General features: G+C 36.5%; 2 protein-coding genes across 3 annotated transcripts in view; one reads left to right on the top strand and one right to left on the bottom strand.

Moving 5' to 3' along the window:
* Window positions 1-115: 115 nt before the first annotated feature.
* TMEM50A (transmembrane protein 50A) lies at window positions 116-15,944 on the top strand. 2 transcript variants are annotated; one of them, XM_025041413.1, is made up of 8 exons: window positions 116-236; window positions 353-543; window positions 2,436-2,539; window positions 4,309-4,421; window positions 6,505-6,572; window positions 8,571-8,663; window positions 11,135-11,195; window positions 15,511-15,808. In XM_025041413.1, the coding sequence occupies exons 3-8, from the start codon at window positions 2,447-2,449 to the stop codon at window positions 15,554-15,556; spliced, it is 474 nt and encodes a 157-aa protein (XP_024897181.1). In that variant the 5' UTR covers window positions 116-236; window positions 353-543; window positions 2,436-2,446; the 3' UTR covers window positions 15,557-15,808. The 2 variants fall into 2 exon arrangements, with proteins under 2 accessions (XP_024897181.1, XP_006924478.1); XM_006924416.3 differs by lacking the exon at window positions 353-543 and having other exon boundaries at window positions 147-236; window positions 15,511-15,944.
* Window positions 15,945-17,169: 1,225 nt separating this feature from the next.
* LOC102897731 (RH-like protein) overlaps window positions 17,170-18,968 on the bottom strand; it is a 31,956-nt gene continuing 30,157 nt past the window's right edge. The window contains exon 10 of the mRNA XM_006924413.2: window positions 17,170-17,418. Within this exon, the coding sequence (XP_006924475.1) occupies window positions 17,392-17,418 (27 nt within the window). The 3' untranslated portion in view covers window positions 17,170-17,391. The remainder of the gene's footprint in view (window positions 17,419-18,968) is intronic.

Here is an 18,968-nt window from a genome sequence, read left to right as displayed (position 1 = left end):
TCCGCGCGGTGAGCGTGCCTCCCTCTGGCCCTCCCCCCGCCCTTTCTCCTCCTATCGCGCGCCCCTCCCTCCGTCCCTGTCTCCGCAGGCGCGACCGAGCTTCGGGGGCGGTGCTGCTTCATCCGGGCATCCGGTGGCCTGGGGTTGTTTTGTTTTCTTGGCTGAAACTGGGAGCTTGAGGGTTCCCACTGCCGCGCTACACCGGGCTTCGGACCACTGCACGGGCGGGGCTGGACGTAAGTGCCAGGAGGGAGTGGGGGAAGGGGAGGAACCGCCGTGGGCCGAATAGTGCTTGGACCTGGGACTCTGCCTGGCTGATGCTGACGGGGTCGTTGCCTCCACCTCTGAGAAGCTGCATACTGGGCTGCGCCTCGCTGGACCCTTCCTGGCCACTTCCTCCGGACCTGTGTCCGGCAGGCGGCGGGAGACGGCGACAGCGTCTGGACTCCGCCAGGCTGCCGGACCGCGCCCTTCCCTGGGACTCTAAGGATCTCTGCAAAATCACCTTGCTCCTCCTACTTTAGAGCTGGAGAAACAGACCAGGCAGGTTCACACGGCGAGGGAGGTGGCCAAGCTAGAGCTAGTTCCCAGATCCTCCAAATCCCAGTCCACGTTCTACGCCTAGAATTCCCAGAATCTGGAGGGCAGAATTTGGGCACGAGTGTGCCAGTAATACAGCAAAGGAAAATGGATTCGGGGCGGGGTCATAGGGATGAAACGAAAGTAAGACATACTGGAATGCTATTCTTCACAGGGAAGAATAAAACGAGTGAATTTTCAAAATTAAATTTGCCTTAAAGGAGAATTAGCACTGGTTGTAATCACAGTTTTTATTACTTAATTTTATAAAGAAGGTTACAGCTGCATTCATTGCTCCTTTATAGGATGTCATGTTTTCGGACAATTATGATTGCTGGCTACAGAGTAACAACGGACGGGTTCATGTTCGCTGTAGGAGTTTGGGTGTTTCTTGATTAGCAAATTATGCGTAATTCTGGCTTTTTCATATTCTGAAATAGATAATATGGCTATGTCTCAAGCTAGGTTTGTACAGCTTATCCTGGAGGAATGTTTTATGAAACTTAAGACATTTTAGGTTGGCCCTGTTAATTTTATCTATGGTCATTTAGCTTGGGTTTTTTTTCTTTTTTTTCTTTTGTCTGAATTAACATTAATTTCGGTTTTGTGCTCTTGAGTTTGAAACCTCTGTTAGAATCAGAGATAGAGATATTAAAATGAAATGATTGTTTACGTAGAAATGATACCAAAAGCCAGGCTTGGAGAAAGAAAAAATAATGAAGTGAAAGGAAGTGATGTGGGCAGCGGTTAAGACCTGCAGTGCATTGTTCAGTCTATTAATCTGAGTGTGAAGAAACACATGTTCTCTAATAAAATGTATAAATTCCTAAGAGAAATATTTTTCATCTGAGTGCATGCTTTAACTCAGAGCCAGTTTATCACTTGTCTCCATTATGTTAGTGCTCCTGGACTATAAACAACAAAATCATATAATAACTTCGTCTGGATTTAAAATTAATAATTACTATTAAAATGTTAAATATTTGGATACCTATCTTTGTTCATATTACTTAAATGTACCAAAACCACCTTTTATTTATTTTCATTGAGATATACTTGACATGTACAACATGATTGGATATGCTTATATATTGCGAAATGATCACAGTAACTCTAATATCCATCACCACACATACAGCTTTTTTTCTTTTCATGAGAACTTTCAAGATATACTCTCAGCAACTTTCAAATATCCAATACAATATTTATTATTCACTATAGTCACCCTGCTGTACGTTACATCCCCAGGACATATTTATTTTATAATTGCAAGCCGAAGCCATCTTTTAAATTAAGAAAAATACTAAAGGAATCCAAATGTTGTTTCCCAAAGTTATAATGTAGAAATTTATCGGACGCTAAATCAAATATTCTAAAAAAGTATACATACCCAAACTGAAGTACGGTTTACCTTTGAACAACACAGGTTTGAACTGGCAGGGCTACTTATACACAGATTTTTTCAATAAATACACAGTCCGCCATCAGTATCCCTGCGTTTTGCATCTCCAGGTTTCCCATCCCTGGAATCCACAGATTGTATCAATTATTCTGCACCATTTTATATAAGAGACTTGAGCATCCTTGGATTTTGGTATCTGCAGGGGTCCTGGAACCAATCTCTCACGGATATCAAATGATTGTAGTTAAGCTTTTGGGGAGTCAAAAGTTATATAGATTTTCCTCTGTGGGAGTTGGGCACCCCTAAACCCCTTTGTTGTTCAAGGGTCAATTGTATTTGTAACTTCACTTTCATTAAATTATTCCTGAACTGTTAAATAATTTCTAAGAACATAAGTCAAGTTTGAAGCTAGGAAATAGAAGTACTTTATTTAATTTTTGTTTGTTTTTTTAAGTGACCTGAAAAATGTCTGGATTTCTAGAAGGTTTGAGATGCTCAGAATGCATTGATTGGGGGGAAAAACGCAATACAATTGCTTCCATTGCTGCTGGTGTTCTCGTAAGTGTCATAATTTGGGCCTTCATTATTGTGGTTTTTTGTTTTTATGTTTTTGATTCTGTATGTTTTAAAATATATACTATTTATTTTATCTTTGACCACTGAATTTATTTTAATAAATGTTGGCATTTTGTTTTATTTATGAGGGGGTTGAGTTATTCATTACATTCCAACTCTTAGTTGAAATTACCGTTTTAAATTTGATTAGTAGATTGATTATTTTTCTTTAACTGCATGGTAAAAATGGTATAAGACAGTGTATTTTATACATTTATTCACTATATGGATTTTGCCTCCTCTTAACAAGTAAATTAAGTTACCAGGAAATATTTAAGAAACAATTAGGTCAAAACCAGGCCAGAGACATCATTGCATTTTTCCATAATTTGGAGTTAACTTTCTCAGTCTTGTTAAAAAAAACAAACCAGGAAACTGATTTAAATATGTTATTTAGAAGTAACTTATAGTATAAAATTCTTATTTAGCCTATATTTTTCCAAATAATGATCAAATATAAAACTACTGTAGAATTCTGCTCTTATAAACATAAAAAAAGTTTTGAATTTTAGTCTGTGAGGAAAGTAAATATCTTGAATATATTAAGCTGAGGATTAAAAAATAGTGAATGTAGGAGGAGGGAGGAGGTAGATGGGGCAAAAGGGGTCAAATATGTGGTGACAGAAAGAAATCTAACCATGAACAGTGAACACACAATGCAATATTTATATATGTATATGTGTGTATGCATGTGTGTGTGTGCATATATACACCTTACTGCTAAATTGTACAGCTGAAACTTAGTGGATTTCATTCATCAATGTCACCATAATAAAAAGAAAGTAAATGACTATTTGTGCTAGGTAGTAAAAATGTCATAAAGTATGGATCTGTCTATAACCTCACAAAAATAATTTGATTAGCCTAAAATCGTTATTTTTAAATAATTGTCAGAAGATGGTACGTCTAGAGCTAACTGGGTCAGGGTAAGGAGTGGCGGTAAAGAAAGGGGTTACTTTCAAAACTTTCTAAGCTACTTGTCAGAATTTGTTTAAAATCTTTTTGTAAGTTTTCGCTCAGACGATAAAAAACATTTGTGCAGTTGAATGTGTTTTTCATTATAGATTTACCCTTGATAATATCCGGAACCAGATTCAGTTAAGATAAATTATAATTTGGCATTTAAACTGAATTTAGCATCACACCTGAAACCATCTGCAGACTGCATTGTAATTTGTCAAAAGGAAAAGCAGAACTGCGGCCATGTCTTATTTCACAACATCAAGAGGAGAGCTGGACTTCTATCAACAATAATTATCCCCCCATGTTGATTTTTTTTTTAACTTTTCAATACACGTATATATCAGCAACAAGCCACTCCTTTCCTCAGTTGAAACCTGAATCACTTTTTTCTTTCCTCCTGTCATGGGATATTGTAACTTATTTCTACTTCACAAAATTGGATTACAGATTTTATTATGACCATATAAAATAATGATTGAAGTAGACTTAGGAAAAAAGTTCACATTAGTAAATAATAGTTGCTATCAGACTTCAGGGTATCTAATATTTTTTAAGGGCATCTGATATTTAATCAGTTATTAAGCCATGCATAAATTAAATGTAAGAAACTGATGGAACACTGACAAAATTTTTGAAATTCATTAGAAAGTATCGCTTCACTTAGATACCTTGCTTTCTTTTTAGCTAGTAAGATATGAAATTACTGTAATTTCTCATTGGTATCAACTTCTGTTGTTTGTTTCTTTTAGTTTTTTACAGGCTGGTGGATTATCATAGATGCAGCTGTCATTTACCCCACTATGCAGGACTTCAACCATTCATACCATGCCTGTGGTGTTATAGCAACCATAGCCTTCCTAATGTAAGTATCATCGTTAGTGACCCTAATTACACAGAGTGTCACAATAAAAATGTTTTACATAGAGTTGAGTAGATTTAAAGTTGTGAAATGTTATTAGATTAACATTAGGCGTGATTTAAAATTCAAATTGTAGAGGACTTATAATCAACAGCCCTCTTTTCTGTTCTTTTACCTCTCTCCTCCCTCTTCCACTTCCCAGCTTCTGTCCTTTTATTTCTGTACTGCTCATGTTTATAATTTTATTTTTAGGTCAAAAATCATGTGCTTTAACGGTTTATTTATTCATCCAACAAGTATTTGTCAAGCATTTATATTCTCAGACTGCTCTAGGAACAGGAAATACAGTAGTGAATAAAACGGGAAAATCCATGCTTTGATGCACTCTAATGAGTGAGGCAAATAGTAACAAAAGTGAAATAAATATATAGCATGTTAGATAATGAGAAGAAACAGAAGGGGGACATGAGATGTCAACAGGGGCTGTAGAAATTTTAAGTCAAGTCAAGGAAAGCCTCACTAAGAAGGTGATTTTTGAGGAAGGACTTGAAGAAGTGAAGGAACTCATTATGGGGCTATATGAGAGAATCATTCCGGACAGAACAGCAGGTACAAGGTTCTCTATGGCTTGGAGACCAGTATAACTAGAGTAAGGGGTCAAGGTAGTAAAAGCCAGAAGAGTCTGAAGAACTGTTCCAGACTGAGGAGACTAAAGACACATTAGAACAGAATGTACTCCTTGATTCTAGACAGGATCCTTTTTCTCTTAAAAACATTATCGGGACAGCTGGGGAACTTGAATGAGGTCTGAAGATTAAATGATGATAATGGATCATTGTTCATTTCCTGATTTTTATAGTGGTATTGTGGTTCCTTAGAACTGCCTCATTTGTGGGAAGACATACGTACAATTGTATGTCTCGTTTATAGGAAGTACAGTTTCTGGGGTTATGAGGCATCATGTTGGCAACTTTCAAATATTTCAGGAAAAAAAATTTGTTTGAACTAGCAAGTTTTCTGTAAGTTTGAGATTATATGTAAAACTAGTAATGCCAGAGAACAGATAAAGATGGTTTGTTTGAGAATGTGCTTAATAGTGAAGACTGTCAAGGCAAGAGTCTTGGCTGTCTGCCAGAAGGTTATGAAGTTATTCAGATGACTCAGCAAGGAGAAACAGCTAAGAACCACTAACCTAGAACCATCTGCGTTTTTTTAAAAACTACGAAGCTTGTTTTAAAATATATTTTATATACCAAATAATTTAGTTAATATGGAGGTCATTGAAAATAATTATGAGTGTTTTAATCATTCTAAAACTTAGATTTGAATGAATAAAGCCGTCATATTATCATGAAAAAAATTAGAGTTCATATATTCAACACATTTATTGAACACCTACCTTGTGCCAAGCCCTTTTTAACTTGATATACTGTGACCATTTTCCCATGATATTTAAAAAAAATTTTTAAAGGATATTTCTAAAGAAGATAAGCCTATCTCAATTTAGAGTGGTACTCTATGAAAGTCAGTGAAAGACTTTTTATGTTTGGAACATGTATCAGGAATTGAGAAAACAAGATTTTACTACTTGAATCTCTTTGTGTTAAGTATGTCTGAGATGTACAAATGGAAAAGTAGATGGGAACAAGCTAAAGATTCTTCCAATCTTAGCAAGATATAATTTCGATAATTTTTTTATTGAGGTGTAATTGACTATTTTGAGAATTTCACTCTCACATTTTAACAGGCATCAGAATCACCTAAAGAACTTGTTAAAACTCAAGTTGCTGAACCCCATACCCAGAGTTTTTGCTTCCGTAAGTTTGGGTGGGGCCAGAGAATTTTCTTTCTAATGAGTTCCCAGATGATGCTGATTCTCCTGGTCTTGGGACTGTGACCACTGCTTTAAAGGGTATCTGATTGAAGGAACTTGAGTAAGTTACTATGAGCCCATTACTCAAGACTCATGAGACCTGACCTTAATTTGAGGAACTCTTAGTTTATTGTATCTGGTAACTTGATGTCATGGATAGTCTCCTTTTGGAGTCAAAGACCCTGATTTCTTGATTTTATTTTATTCGTACAGGATTAATGCAGTGTCAAATGGGCAAGTCCGAGGTGACAGTTACAGTGAAGGTTGCCTGGGTCAAACAGGTAAATAGATATCTTACTATATGGTAAGCAATATCTTACTATTATGCTGCATTCTTAAAGTGAGAATTATACATGGAAAGGCCACTTGTTTAACTCTTTCAGATCAGGGTTAGGATGGAGGTGTTTCTAGAGAGGAGGTTATAGGTTCCAAGGCATAAGATAAAAGTTGCAGTTGGTCTAAGTTGGCTTTATGGTACAGAATATGCAGTTTTGAGTATGTGTAGATATAAATGTGTACAGTATACAGTAAAGAACAGTCTAATAAAGAATACATGTGTGAAGTAGAACTTATAGTACTTTTAGCTATACCATATAAATTCTTTTCTTCCCTTTTTTCCCAACCTCATTTGATTAAATTAGCATTTTGAAATAGTTTAGAATCATAGTTTTTTGTGAGTTGTAAAATACACAATATAAAGTGTACCATCTTAACTATTTTTAAGTGTACAGTTCAGTAGTATTAACTACATTCACATTGTTGTACAGCCGACCTCCAGAACTCTTTTCATCTTGCAGAAATAAATATAATAATAGAATTTTAGCGCATAGATTCACCCAGGCCCTTCCTTTTCAACTGAGGAACTCATGTCCCTTGGACTTCATTGCTGTGTTCCTGAGGTAGGAAGAATACAGGACACGTGTGGCCCAGCTTCCTGGTGGACAAATAGTTATTAAGCAATTTAAATGGTAAACCTGAAATACTACATCCATACAAAAGTAAACTTGACATAGGCAAATTAAAAGCGACTTTTTTTTTTTTTTTTTAATAAAACAAGAGAAACCACTAGTCAGCTCTGGTCGATGTTTTCAGATTCTCCTTGGTTCACCCTCTTCATAGATGAACTTAAGTAGAAGAGATACAGAAACACTGATCTACCGCAGAGGAATAGGTGAATGTTAGCAGTTAGTGTTGACAATAATAAGACAATAATAATTAGAGCTAGGACTAGAATATGGCCATCATATCTCTAAATAAAATTCGTTAGCTAGCATTAAGTTTTGGGGGTCCAGAGCCAGTTCGTATTTGTTTTACTGTCACATCTATGAGTAACAGCTTATTATTTCATAATTACTGTTTTATATTTTGGAGACAAAATCAAAAATTTATATAAAATTTATTTGCTGTGCTTTATTGAACGGAGCAGTGTTTTTATTAAAATTCATATCTCTAAATAAAATTCGTTAGCTAGCATTAAGTTTTGGGGGTCCAGAGCCAGTTCGTATTTGTTTTACTGTCACATCTATGAGTAACAGCTTATTATTTCATAATTACTGTTTTATATTTTGGAGACAAAATCAAAAATTTATATATAATTTTTTTGCTGTGCTTTATTGAACAGAGCAGTGTTTTTATTAAAATTCATTTGTGCTAAACATCTCAGAATTCATTTTAGGCAGTCTAATGACACCATTTATTTTATAGCAAATCTGCATAAATATTATATAAATGTGATTTAAAAGTTGATTGTCTTCCTCTCCTAAATAATTTTAATGCAGCTTTTCTAAGCGCCAGCCACGGTAAATTTAAATTTATTTTGCTGCTTGATTTCCATGAAAGTGAAATATGATAGTGTTTAGATTCACATATCGCTGAATATGAATTTTTTGTTAAGTATACCTGTGTTTTTGATTGAACATTCTCTTGGAGAACTTGAAATTTTGGAGCACTATTTCTAAAAATATAGAGAGAATGAGCCTCTAAATATGGTGCAGTATATTTTGTGAGATTTTCATTGCACAGTTGAGGAAAGTTTGGGTTTTTTTTCGGTATTCATATTTAGGGAAAGTAAACATAGTCACTTCAAATACACAGACCAACAAGGAAAAGGCCACCATTTTCACTGTTAGAAGATACTCAACACGTCTTCCATTCTTATTTTAGACTAAAAACAATTACACGTTTTTTTCTGTTTGGGTTTTTCTTTTTTTTCTGAAAAGTTAATTGAACTGACTGTCTTCATATGAGAACAATTCAGGTAAAATTTTATTTCCTTTAAGGCGCTCGCATTTGGCTGTTCATTGGTTTCATGTTGGCCTTTGGTTCTCTGATTGCGTCTATGTGGATTCTCTTTGGAGGTTATGTTGCTAAAGGTAAGAGAAAATACAGCTTACCTTTTACTTCAATGGAATACTGAAATTGTGCATTAAAATTGGTTATTTTGGACTAAACTTTCTTTCATATAGATAGGCCAACTATTAGCAATGCATTTATACCTGGAAACTCCCCTCTCCCATCAGTATTTTATTTTGTTTGTTTGGTATGTTTTTAGTATCTCTTTCTTCTGTATTTTTTCTTCTGATCTAGAGCCTGGGAAGAATGAGACCCAGCTCCAAACCTTGCTCCTCTTTGGCTTCCAAAAACCTCAAAAACAGAATAGATATGTTTTCTACTATTTTGCAAGTTTTGACTTCCTGAATAATATCCATGCAAAACTCTAACATCCTAGAATTGAAATTTATTAAGCTAAGCCTTCCTGATAATATGAAATCATCTCCTTTTAGATAGGAAAGTAAATTAACGTTTAATGTGCTTCTGCTATATAAGGCCAGTTTAAGGCAAACTCAAGAAAAGGTCCTGCTCTTAGATCCTTGGCTGAAAGTTGGACCCGAGAGGCACCAGAAAAATATGAAAACCACTTACTGTTCCAAGCAAAATAGACTATGCTTATCATAGCAAAAATACAATATTAATGATTTGCAAAAACTGGACCAGCAGAAACTAACCTAGCTCACATTTTAACTGTTTACTTCTTTGATTAAAATGTAATTCTTGGGTTAAAGTCATGGGTTTGTTGAATTTTTATTAAAATCACTTAAATATTATAGACAGAAATGATAGGCATTTTAAAATATTTATATTTTTTCAAGCAATGTAACCAAAAATGTAGAAAAGAAAGAAATGTAAAAGAAACTATAATAATCTTAGTGCTTTTATATATTTGGTGTGTTTCCTTTGGTCTCTTCTGTTTTTATGTAGTTATAGTCATAGTTACAAATACAATTTTGAGCCCAGCTTTTTTCATTTAACATGATATCATAAGTAATTCTCGTCCTGCTACAAAATCTTTGTCACCATCATATTTTAAAAAAAGCAAATCACTTTTTTATTATTTGAATTGTGTTAATAACTTGTCATTTTTATAAAACTGAGACTATAAAAGAGCTTAAAGAAGAAAATAAAATTACTGATCATTCTTCTTTCCCAAATATGACTATTAATATAAAGCCCCTTTTTGTAGGAATGTGTTCATCTCATAGAATTTTAAATTATTTTCCAGAAGTCTTCTGGAGCCAGGTGATGTTTTGAGATTATTAGCAGCAAATCTGTGATTTTATAAAGTTGCCTTTCTACAGGATCTTTATGAGCCATTCTAGTGATAATAGTTATTTAATGTGACCTTCTAACAGGGAAGGTCTAATACAAACCAGCTGTGACAGTGAACACCAGATTAAAGCTATTCTGAGAAAAAGTTGACAGTTCATCTATTCATAATGCCTCAGTTCATCAGTTAGTAATTGTTGACATAGCTAATACTAGAATTTCAGCTTTAGTTCAGGATAAAATCAGAACGGACTTGCCCATCTCAGGTAATGGCCACTTTATCTCTCTAGATGTTTAGGCCAAAAACCCTAGGTGGTTAAGGCCTGTCAATGATGACACCTCTCTTCTCATATTCCACATCCAGTCCATCAGTAAATCCTGTTGACCCTGCTGTTAACATATCTCAAATCCAACCTCTTTTTACTATTTCAATTGCTTCCACTCTGGTTCAGTCCATTAGTCTCTTATCTGATTTCCTGAAATAGCCTCCCCACTGGTTTCTATTGTTCCCCTTCCCCCTTGTAGTCTACTCTCAGCACAGTCAGAGGGATCCCATTAAAATATGTCAGCTCATGTCTTTTTCTGCTCAAAACCTCCGGTGGCTTATCATCTCACTCAGGATAAAATCAAAGCCTTCACCGTAACTGCACAGCTCTGTAGGATCTTCACCCAGCAGCCTGCCCCTCATATTTCTTCATCTGTCTCCTGCTTTTTTCCCTTTTGCCCACATGACCATGCCTCTGATGTACCAGGGTTCTCTTTCCTCAAGGCTTTTGCACTTGCTGTCCTGCTGCTTCTGCATGCCCCTGCCCAGTCTTCCTTCCTGTCCTTACCCCAGTGTCACCTCCTTATGAGGTCGTCTGTCTATCTTTATAAAATGTCGTCATTCACTGCACTTCCTGTACCTTTCCTGCTTTATTTATTCCTCTTATTTATTCTCTATATCATCTAGCTCCGTGAAGGCGAACTTTGCCTGTTTTATTCTCTGCTGTATCTTCAGGACATTAAACAGTGCTGAACTTAGTATGCACTCAGTAAATATTTGTTAAATGAATGAAAGGAGCTATCATTTACTAAACCACGGCTAGACTCTGTCAAATGTATTATGTCATTTAATACTCAAACCAACCATAGTTACCAGGAAATCAATTATGTTAGGCAGGAAAACTGATATTCAATATATTAGAAACTAAATGTTTTAAGGTGATAAACCTTTAAATAGTCCCATTATTTTTTACAGAAAAAGCCATAGTATACCCTGGAATTGCTGTATTTTTCCAAAATGCCTTCATCTTTTTTGGGTAAGTTTGTTTTGCATTCTTCATTCTAACTTTTTAAATTGTTTTTTTTTTTTTTGTAATAGTTTATGTCATTTACAATATTTAGTTGCTTAAGTTACCCATCCGGTCCTCCTCCATCATGTTACTGTCATAAAGTATGAAGAATGAGAGATTTTTTTTTTTTTTTTTTTTTTTGCCTAGATTGGTTTGCTGCCGACCTTGGGAACATACATTCATTTTAAATATTGCCACCACATCCCCTTTAATGAAGAACTGTAATTCATGTAGATTTAGTTATGTAACACTGACAATGCTCATTTTAAATTGGTATCTCTAACAGTTGCTCTTAACGAGAGCTGGCTTAATACTATTTCTCCTTAAAATTTTGTTTCTGGGTACATTTTATAGTTCTTTCTGTCCTTGGTCTTATGTTAGAATTTGTGCATGAGATTTGAGGTGTGGAGGAAAAGCCCTAATATTTTTTATCCTTCTGATACAGTGGTAAATTAAAAGATTAATAAAATCCCTAAAAACTTTAATCTTTTATCAATAACCTTCTCTAATGTTTATTCTTTCCTGGACATTTAAAGACTGCTCTTTCCCCTACCCCTTCCACGCCCCCCCCCCAAAAGAAACCCAAAAAACAAATTTCTCTTAATCCTTTGCATCAGGAGTTCTTAGCCTTCATTCCACAGGTAGGCTTCTGATGACAGGGAACCACCAGCCATTTCCATGTGCAAGATGTTGGTATTTCTGCTTATTTCTGGAAAGAGATTTTCCAAGAAGTCTCTAATCCAAAAAAGTTTTAAAAAACTGCTGTACGATTTTAGGACAGTCTATTCTAGGACTTTTCTTTCCCTGTCGCTTCCCACCCATCCCCAAAAAGGAGCTAGATGCCCCGTGTCTACTTGAACCACTCATGAAACACAAATAGTTGCCCTTCAGTAATAGTCAGTAGTTGGTGTTTACACTTACTTCATTTCACCACCAGGCATTTTTGCAATTTTATAAAATTTGGGAATAAGGAAAATGTGAACTTAGATGTGGCAAGATACACAACCTCTTTGGGTCATATCTTGTGTCCCAAAACTAGTGGAGAAAACCCAAAGAGTTTAAAAAAAAAATTTTTTTTTAAGCTATTGATTTTATACAGAAAATAATGACCAAAGTTTCTTAAGCCATTATCATGTGTAAGAGACTATTCTTAGTATTTTACATGTAAGTTCTCAGTTAATCCCCAGAACATTTCTGAAGGTGGCTCTGTTATTATCATCCCCATTTTATCTGTGAGAAAGCAGTTACAGAGAAGTTAGGTAACTCGTTTGAGATCATGTGGCTAAAATTCTGGCTGTCTGACTCCAGCGTTCAGGCTCTAGCCACTATGATGATGAAATTTAGGATGAATTCAATTGATATTTTTCTTTCTTTGCTGAGTCTTCAACCAGTTTTTTGATATTAGTTGTTTCTCTTTAAAAAAAAAAAAAGATTTTAACAGTGTACTTGAAAAATACAAAATGAGTAAAATTCACTCCCCAACTTATGAAATAAAATTTGGGTGAGTTTGTTACTTTGTAGAGTAATGTAGTATGGGTTTATGAGAGGGACAGTGTTGATATTTAGGATTTCTTTTCCTTTCAAGCTGCAGTGCTGAGGCTTGAGCATCTTTAAAGAAGGACCAGGCATCCTGAGCTCACTACTCCAGTATCTCCACAGGGTTAGAGGTGGTCAGGGGAACTCTGTGCCCCACAACTTCAGCCAAAGAAGGTAGTATAACAGGGTCAGAGGCAGGGGTAAGAAAGGCTTCACGATGGACTGGTGTGGGGATTTACTGAGAGGGGCAAGCAGCAGCCCTCTATTGTAAAAGGTAAAGTAAGTTCCACCTTGAGAGGCTGCTTTTGCCAGAGAAGTTACTGTTACAGCAGGGAGGAACAGAGGATTGAGAGGAGGATTTGTGGGAAAATTTTATCTCTTCCAAGGAGGGCAGAAACACATAAATTCTTTCAGTAGTTATCGCGTTTCACAAAACCTTGGAAACCAGACCTTGACTTGTTACCATCTCAAATTAGTTATAATAAATTACTTTTACATGCAAGTTTGGCTAATTTCTTATCTGTTACTATTGTACCTATTAAGTCTAAAAACGAATCAGGTTTTGTGAATATACTGTAAGCAAATTGAAATTAAATTCAGCTCGGGGACACCATTATCAGAATAGTTGTATGAGATTGCCTACCATTCTGATATAACAGAACAATACTCACCAACAGCTTATAAATTACCATTTCAGAAATAAGAAACAGATATCAGTAAGGTGACCGTCTGGCTGTAGGAGGGGACTGGCTCTTGCCCAAGAAACTTCTTTTTACAGTTTACATCCGTTGGCTAGTGTTCCAAAGTTACTATGTCTCTTGTAAGCTATCTGGAGAGTAGAGGCCCCTCATAACTACCTTGGGTTTTCTTTTTTGTAGCAGCAGGTCTGATATTAACTGGAAGAGCAGAGATCTAATTACCTTTTGGAGGTTTATGAAATCATTTATAGAAAAGAAATTAATATACTTGCAAGAGAGACTATAACTGACTTCTTGGTTACATTTTTGTTTTCATCAAAAACACTCCATGTTTGCCTTTATAAAGGCCTATGAAATCTGTTCTAAATTGATCATTATGATTGCAGACTTAACCTGGAGTATACACCAGTAATTGGAAAACAGATAGGAAAACAAAATGAAAACCAGCACATGCCACTGAAATGTCTACTTCTGTCTTCAATTTCTCCCTCCCACTTAACCCACACATCCAGGCCTTGTTGAATCTGCATCTGAATTGTCTTTTTTTGTCCATTTCCACTATTCAGTCCACATCATCCCTTCTTGAGCAGTTGGTATTTCTAACTGGTTCCTCCCTCAGATCCAGTTTTCCTTCATTAATTTTCCTTCTAAAATACAGCTATAATCCTACCATTTTCCATCTACTCCATTTTTCAGAACTCAGAGCTGTCTGTCTACAAAAGAGATCACCACTAGTGGCCATCCAGCCAAATTCTGCCCACAGTTCTGTTTTATTTAGCCCATACAGTATTTTTTGAGCTGACATTTAAAAATCAAGAGATTTTATATAAAAATCTGGATTTTGGGCTTTTTTTTTTTTTTTTTTAACTGGGAGATCTGACAACCCTGGGTTCCACACAGCAACAATCAACAAGCTCAGTAGTTGTTCCTTTAATGTAGGGAGTGCATTTCTGCATAGCACCACTTCAGTCTGGGACTGATTACCAGTTGCCCCCTTTAGTAGAGCATACAGGCTGACACCTGCCTTCTTGGCACATATCAGGCACCTAAGGTCCCTCCCTGTAGGCAGTGTGCCACCCTGGGCAATTGGCTTAGCAAATCTCGGCCACTTCTCTTCCTTATCCTCCTGTCTCTTAAACTAATCTAGCCGTGTTGGACTCTGCCCTGTTCTTCTACACTTCAGATCTCTGTGTCTGTATCTATAGAGATATAGATATATACATATATATCTTCCTATGCATATAATTGCCCTCTTGCCCTTCTTAAACTGAAGGCTGAAGGACAACTGTAGACACTGCTGCTCCGAAACCCTGGACTGTAATCTCTGTGAGGGCATATTCCTGACACGTTGATCTCCTGGACTTTTCCTGAGGCCGAGTGGTCTTTTATTCCTCTTTGCCTTTTGGTGTACTGTATTCTCTTCCTGAAACATCTTCCTTCATCATTTCATTAGCTCCTGGACCTCCGAACCTCCCATTCAGACTCCTGCTTATCCTTCAAAGTTTGTCTAACGTTACCACCTCTGTAAATCGTTTTCTAACATATTGAGGCAGAATAAATTCTATATGTTTGTTTCTATGCTCCCTTAACATTTGGTGTATATACCTCCTTTTTCCCCCTAATACTTACCACATTGTGTCATCAAGAATGAGAGCAACTTGAGGACAGAGACTATATATCTTATTTATCTTCATTGCCCTAGCATGTAGCACCTAGCACCTCAACACTCAGAAAAGTTTGTTGAATGAATTTGATAAAATCAGACATATAATTATTACATACTAAGCATTGGTTAACTTTTTAATAGTGAGATATGTCTCCAATACTCGTAGTTAAAGATGTGGGGAAGCCGTTGATAAATAGTACAGCTGAGCACAGTGGAAGAATTTACTACCTTAGAATGATTAGCTTCTGTTCTGATACATCCCATGGTTTTTTCATGCAACTCATCAGTTCGTTGTTGCTGGTTTCCCACAATTCTACATCTCACCTGTTCTTTCTTTTCCCCAACTTAGCTAGTCATGTGGTGTTTCTCGTTTTATTCGCAGAGGACTGGTGTTTAAGTTTGGCCGCACCGAAGACTTATGGCAGTGAAAGCACCTGATTCACTGCTCCTGTACAGCAGCCCTGCATGGGTTTCTTTGTTGGCGTTGTTGTTTTTCCCTACTCACTCCCAGTCTTTTGTGATGCCATTTTCTAAACGTATTTCTGAGTACAGTCTCGGCTTAAATTTGTGTAATACTAAAATCATGAGAACTCCCTATTTAAACAACAACAAAAAAAACACTTGTGGTATGCATTTGATTAACTTATAAAAGATTAAAAAGGAATATTTCATGTGAGTAATTTTTATGAAGTTTTATCATGGTATAATTTGTAAAAATAAAAATAAATTTCAAAAGAAGTTATGGACCATCTTATATGAGTATTTGTCATATCCAAGGTCCACAATACAATTAAAATGCTTTGAAGATATAATGTGTTTATTTAAATGTGGCCTCTTCTGTGTCAAATGTTAAGTAAAATATAAAATTTTCTTGTTTTTAAAAACTATTCGGTGGTCAGGATTCTTTCTCACTATACTTTTGTTTGGTTTATACAGTTTTGCCAAAAATTCTGTGAACATTTCAGTGTAAGTAGCTATTAAGGGTCTCCTAAGAGGTGAGAGCGGCTCCTGATCCAGCCACCAGGCTCCTCACAAGTGTCCCTTCTGTGCCACTGATTCAGTGGGGTGGGGGAGGGGGCTGGTAATAACTCAGCTATTCACACGATTCTAGTGAGATGCACAGTCACTCCACACCTACCATTGAAGGAAAGAGGAAAAGGATAGGGCCTTGACACTAGCCCTTACTCGGGTGACGAATTTTGTTGTTTTGGTGTTTGATAATAAATTGGATTCCATATTTCGTTGTATCTCTGTACTGAACCACTAAGATCAAAATAGACCAGCGAGGTCACTTATAATTACAAACATTAACTCCTGGGAATTCTCAGTCCGTTCCTCTTTGAACCCTGTTATCCCCAAGCTCCCCACCTTGGCAAAATAAGAATTTTTTTTTTAATGAACTAGCTAACTGTGGGGTACATGTTCTTCAGAACTACAGCTTGACATGTTTTCATTCATAAAAGTTGCTACAATTAGCCCTTCATTAAACACAAAATATCTCTCAGATGATTTAAATCTGTGGTACTCTCTTCCATGTCAGCCATAGTTCTCTCCCAGTATGTATGTTTTGAATATGGCCTGGTCACCAAGACACTACTCAAAGAAATGACTCTATTGCTACCATCCCACAGCAAATCAGCCATAGTTAGCTTTTCGATCCCTGAGATGCGAGAATTGGAGGGGATCTCAGATTAAAATTCACCTTTTTACAGATGAAAGAACCCAGATCGTGGAAATTTAAATAATTTCCTCAAGGTCATAGAAGTAGTTTTTTACTCTCGAAGCAATGCATCTCCACAACTGACCATGACATTTTTCACCACAGTTAAATTCAGATCAGAATGTGCTCAGGGAGTAAGAACTACCTGACAACTGCTGGAATAAAAAGCATAATGTTTGCAAGGACTAAATATAAATGAGTTCTTAATTTTTCCCCATTTTTTATCATCTGCTCTGCTGGTAGCATGTTTTATTAAGTATGAAAAAGAATAAGACTTTTCAACAAAGTTTAACCAAAAACTTAATTATGTGTCTTCACCCAAGAAAATATAGCATCATTTTTAATGAGACCAAACATTTATTTAGAAGTGTTACGAAGTTGCCACTTAAGACTTTTAAACATCAAATTTATCTCTGACCTTGTTTCATTATGCATAAGGAGACTTTGCTGTAATGAGTGTGTCACATGCAAAAAAAGGGTAGGCAACAGTAAAAGGAAGCTCTCTCATTTTGGAACAGGCATGTTGTTCTTGGATGCTTTTGCTTAAAATCCAACAGCCAAATGAGGAAACTGTAAAAGCAAAGCAAACATTTTTATTACAGACGAACCCTTACACTCTTAAAATTTATACACATAACTGATTCTGGCTTGATGTTTTGAAATTTACATTGACCAAAATGTCTCATCACAAAGCCCTTGGAGGTTCTTTCATTCTTTCCATTTCTGAATTGGAAGAGCTCTTAGATCTCGTATAGCTTTGTATTTGGATCATTGCTAAATAGTCATCGGGCTTTTGTTTGAACATGTCCAGAGACGAATGGACTCACTCCCATATGAAGAAGCTCATTCCATTTTGCAGACAGTTCAAATTGTTAGCAATTTACACAGCATCACCTAGGTAAATTCTTTGGAGAAGCATAGAAAGAAATAGTTTTTCTCTTCTACATGACAGTTTTCTAAGTGTTTGAAGATTGTTCTTAGGTCTCCTTTAGGTCTTCCACAAGCTGAATAGATCCAGAATTATTCAGGTGTGCCATATTACACCTTTCCATACAAGATCACTGCTCGTGGAGCAGCTTGGATCACAGAATTCGAGAACTGGAAATCAGAGTTACTAACATTCATGGGGTGTTTTCTATGGATTGGTGTGCTAACATTTCACACACATTATCTCCTTTTTAATCTTTACAACAACCTAGTGAGACATTACTGTTATCTACATTTCAGAGATGGGGAGACTGAAGCTCAGAGATCATACAAGTGGCAAAACACAGATCCGTCTGAACTCAGAATGTAGAATTTGATCTCGTTTTACAAAATGAGGAAATGGAGCCCCAGGGAAGTAGAGCAACTTGCCTGAAGGTGGTGAGCTAGGACTAGAATTTAGATCTGCCTCCGGGAAACAAGGATCTTCTTGCACTGGGCCTCTCCCAAGGGGAGGAGTCATTTGTCAAGTTCCTCATCTGTCTCCCTACTTTGCTTGAAAAGCAAACTCCTCAATAGGTTGAACAAGCACTTGTTGGCCCCTCACTGTGTATCTAGAACATTTATTTTCAATCAGAAGCCGGGGTGATACCAGTGTAACAAGGCTCAGTTTTGAGAATTTTGTATAAAACAGCAGGAGAAACAACACACAATGTTGTGTTTTTGTGCCGAAACTGCAGTGGTATTTATATTTCTTGGCAATAAAATTATTTTAAAAAGGAACTGCAACTACTTGTTCAGAAGCCAGTGGACGGTCTTCAGCACACTGAAGTCATTGCAGAACCCATCCTACATGCTTGCTCCTATCATTCTACTCAATGCTAGAACATGCATTTTATTGCATTGTTTCTCCACGGAAACCTTCGGAAGCCTCCAGTTGCCTGAAGGATGATTCAGGGGGCTCTAGCCCAGCTTTCACCTTCTCTTCACCAACCCTCTGCTGAGCCAGGTGGCTTCATGCTTCTCCTGTTCTTGCTCAGCATCTTCCCCTTGCTTGGAATACCTTTCACCTGCCATTTGGCCAAATCCAACACAACTCCAAGTTCCATCTCCCTGACATCCCCAAGCTCATGACCACTTCTTCTAATCTTCCAGCAGCTACTGCCAGGATTACTCTTTTAGTACTTAATAGAACT

This window comes from Pteropus alecto, unplaced genomic scaffold, assembly GCF_000325575.1.
Source record: "Pteropus alecto unplaced genomic scaffold, ASM32557v1 scaffold39, whole genome shotgun sequence".
Lineage (NCBI taxonomy): Eukaryota > Metazoa > Chordata > Mammalia > Chiroptera > Pteropodidae > Pteropus > Pteropus alecto.
Note: the sequence above shows the minus strand (reverse complement) of the source record. Positions and strands in the feature narration are given on the sequence as shown.

Coding starts and splice junctions, on each gene's coding strand:
- TMEM50A (XM_006924416.3), top strand. CDS start 2,447: ATGTCTGGATTTCTAGAAGGTTTGAGATGCTCAGAATGCATTGATTGG. Junction 6,573..8,570: donor AGGTTGCCTGGGTCAAACAG/GTAAATAGATAT, acceptor ATTTCCTTTAAG/GCGCTCGCATTTGGCTGTTC. Junction 8,664..11,134: donor TGGAGGTTATGTTGCTAAAG/GTAAGAGAAAAT, acceptor TATTTTTTACAG/AAAAAGCCATAGTATACCCT.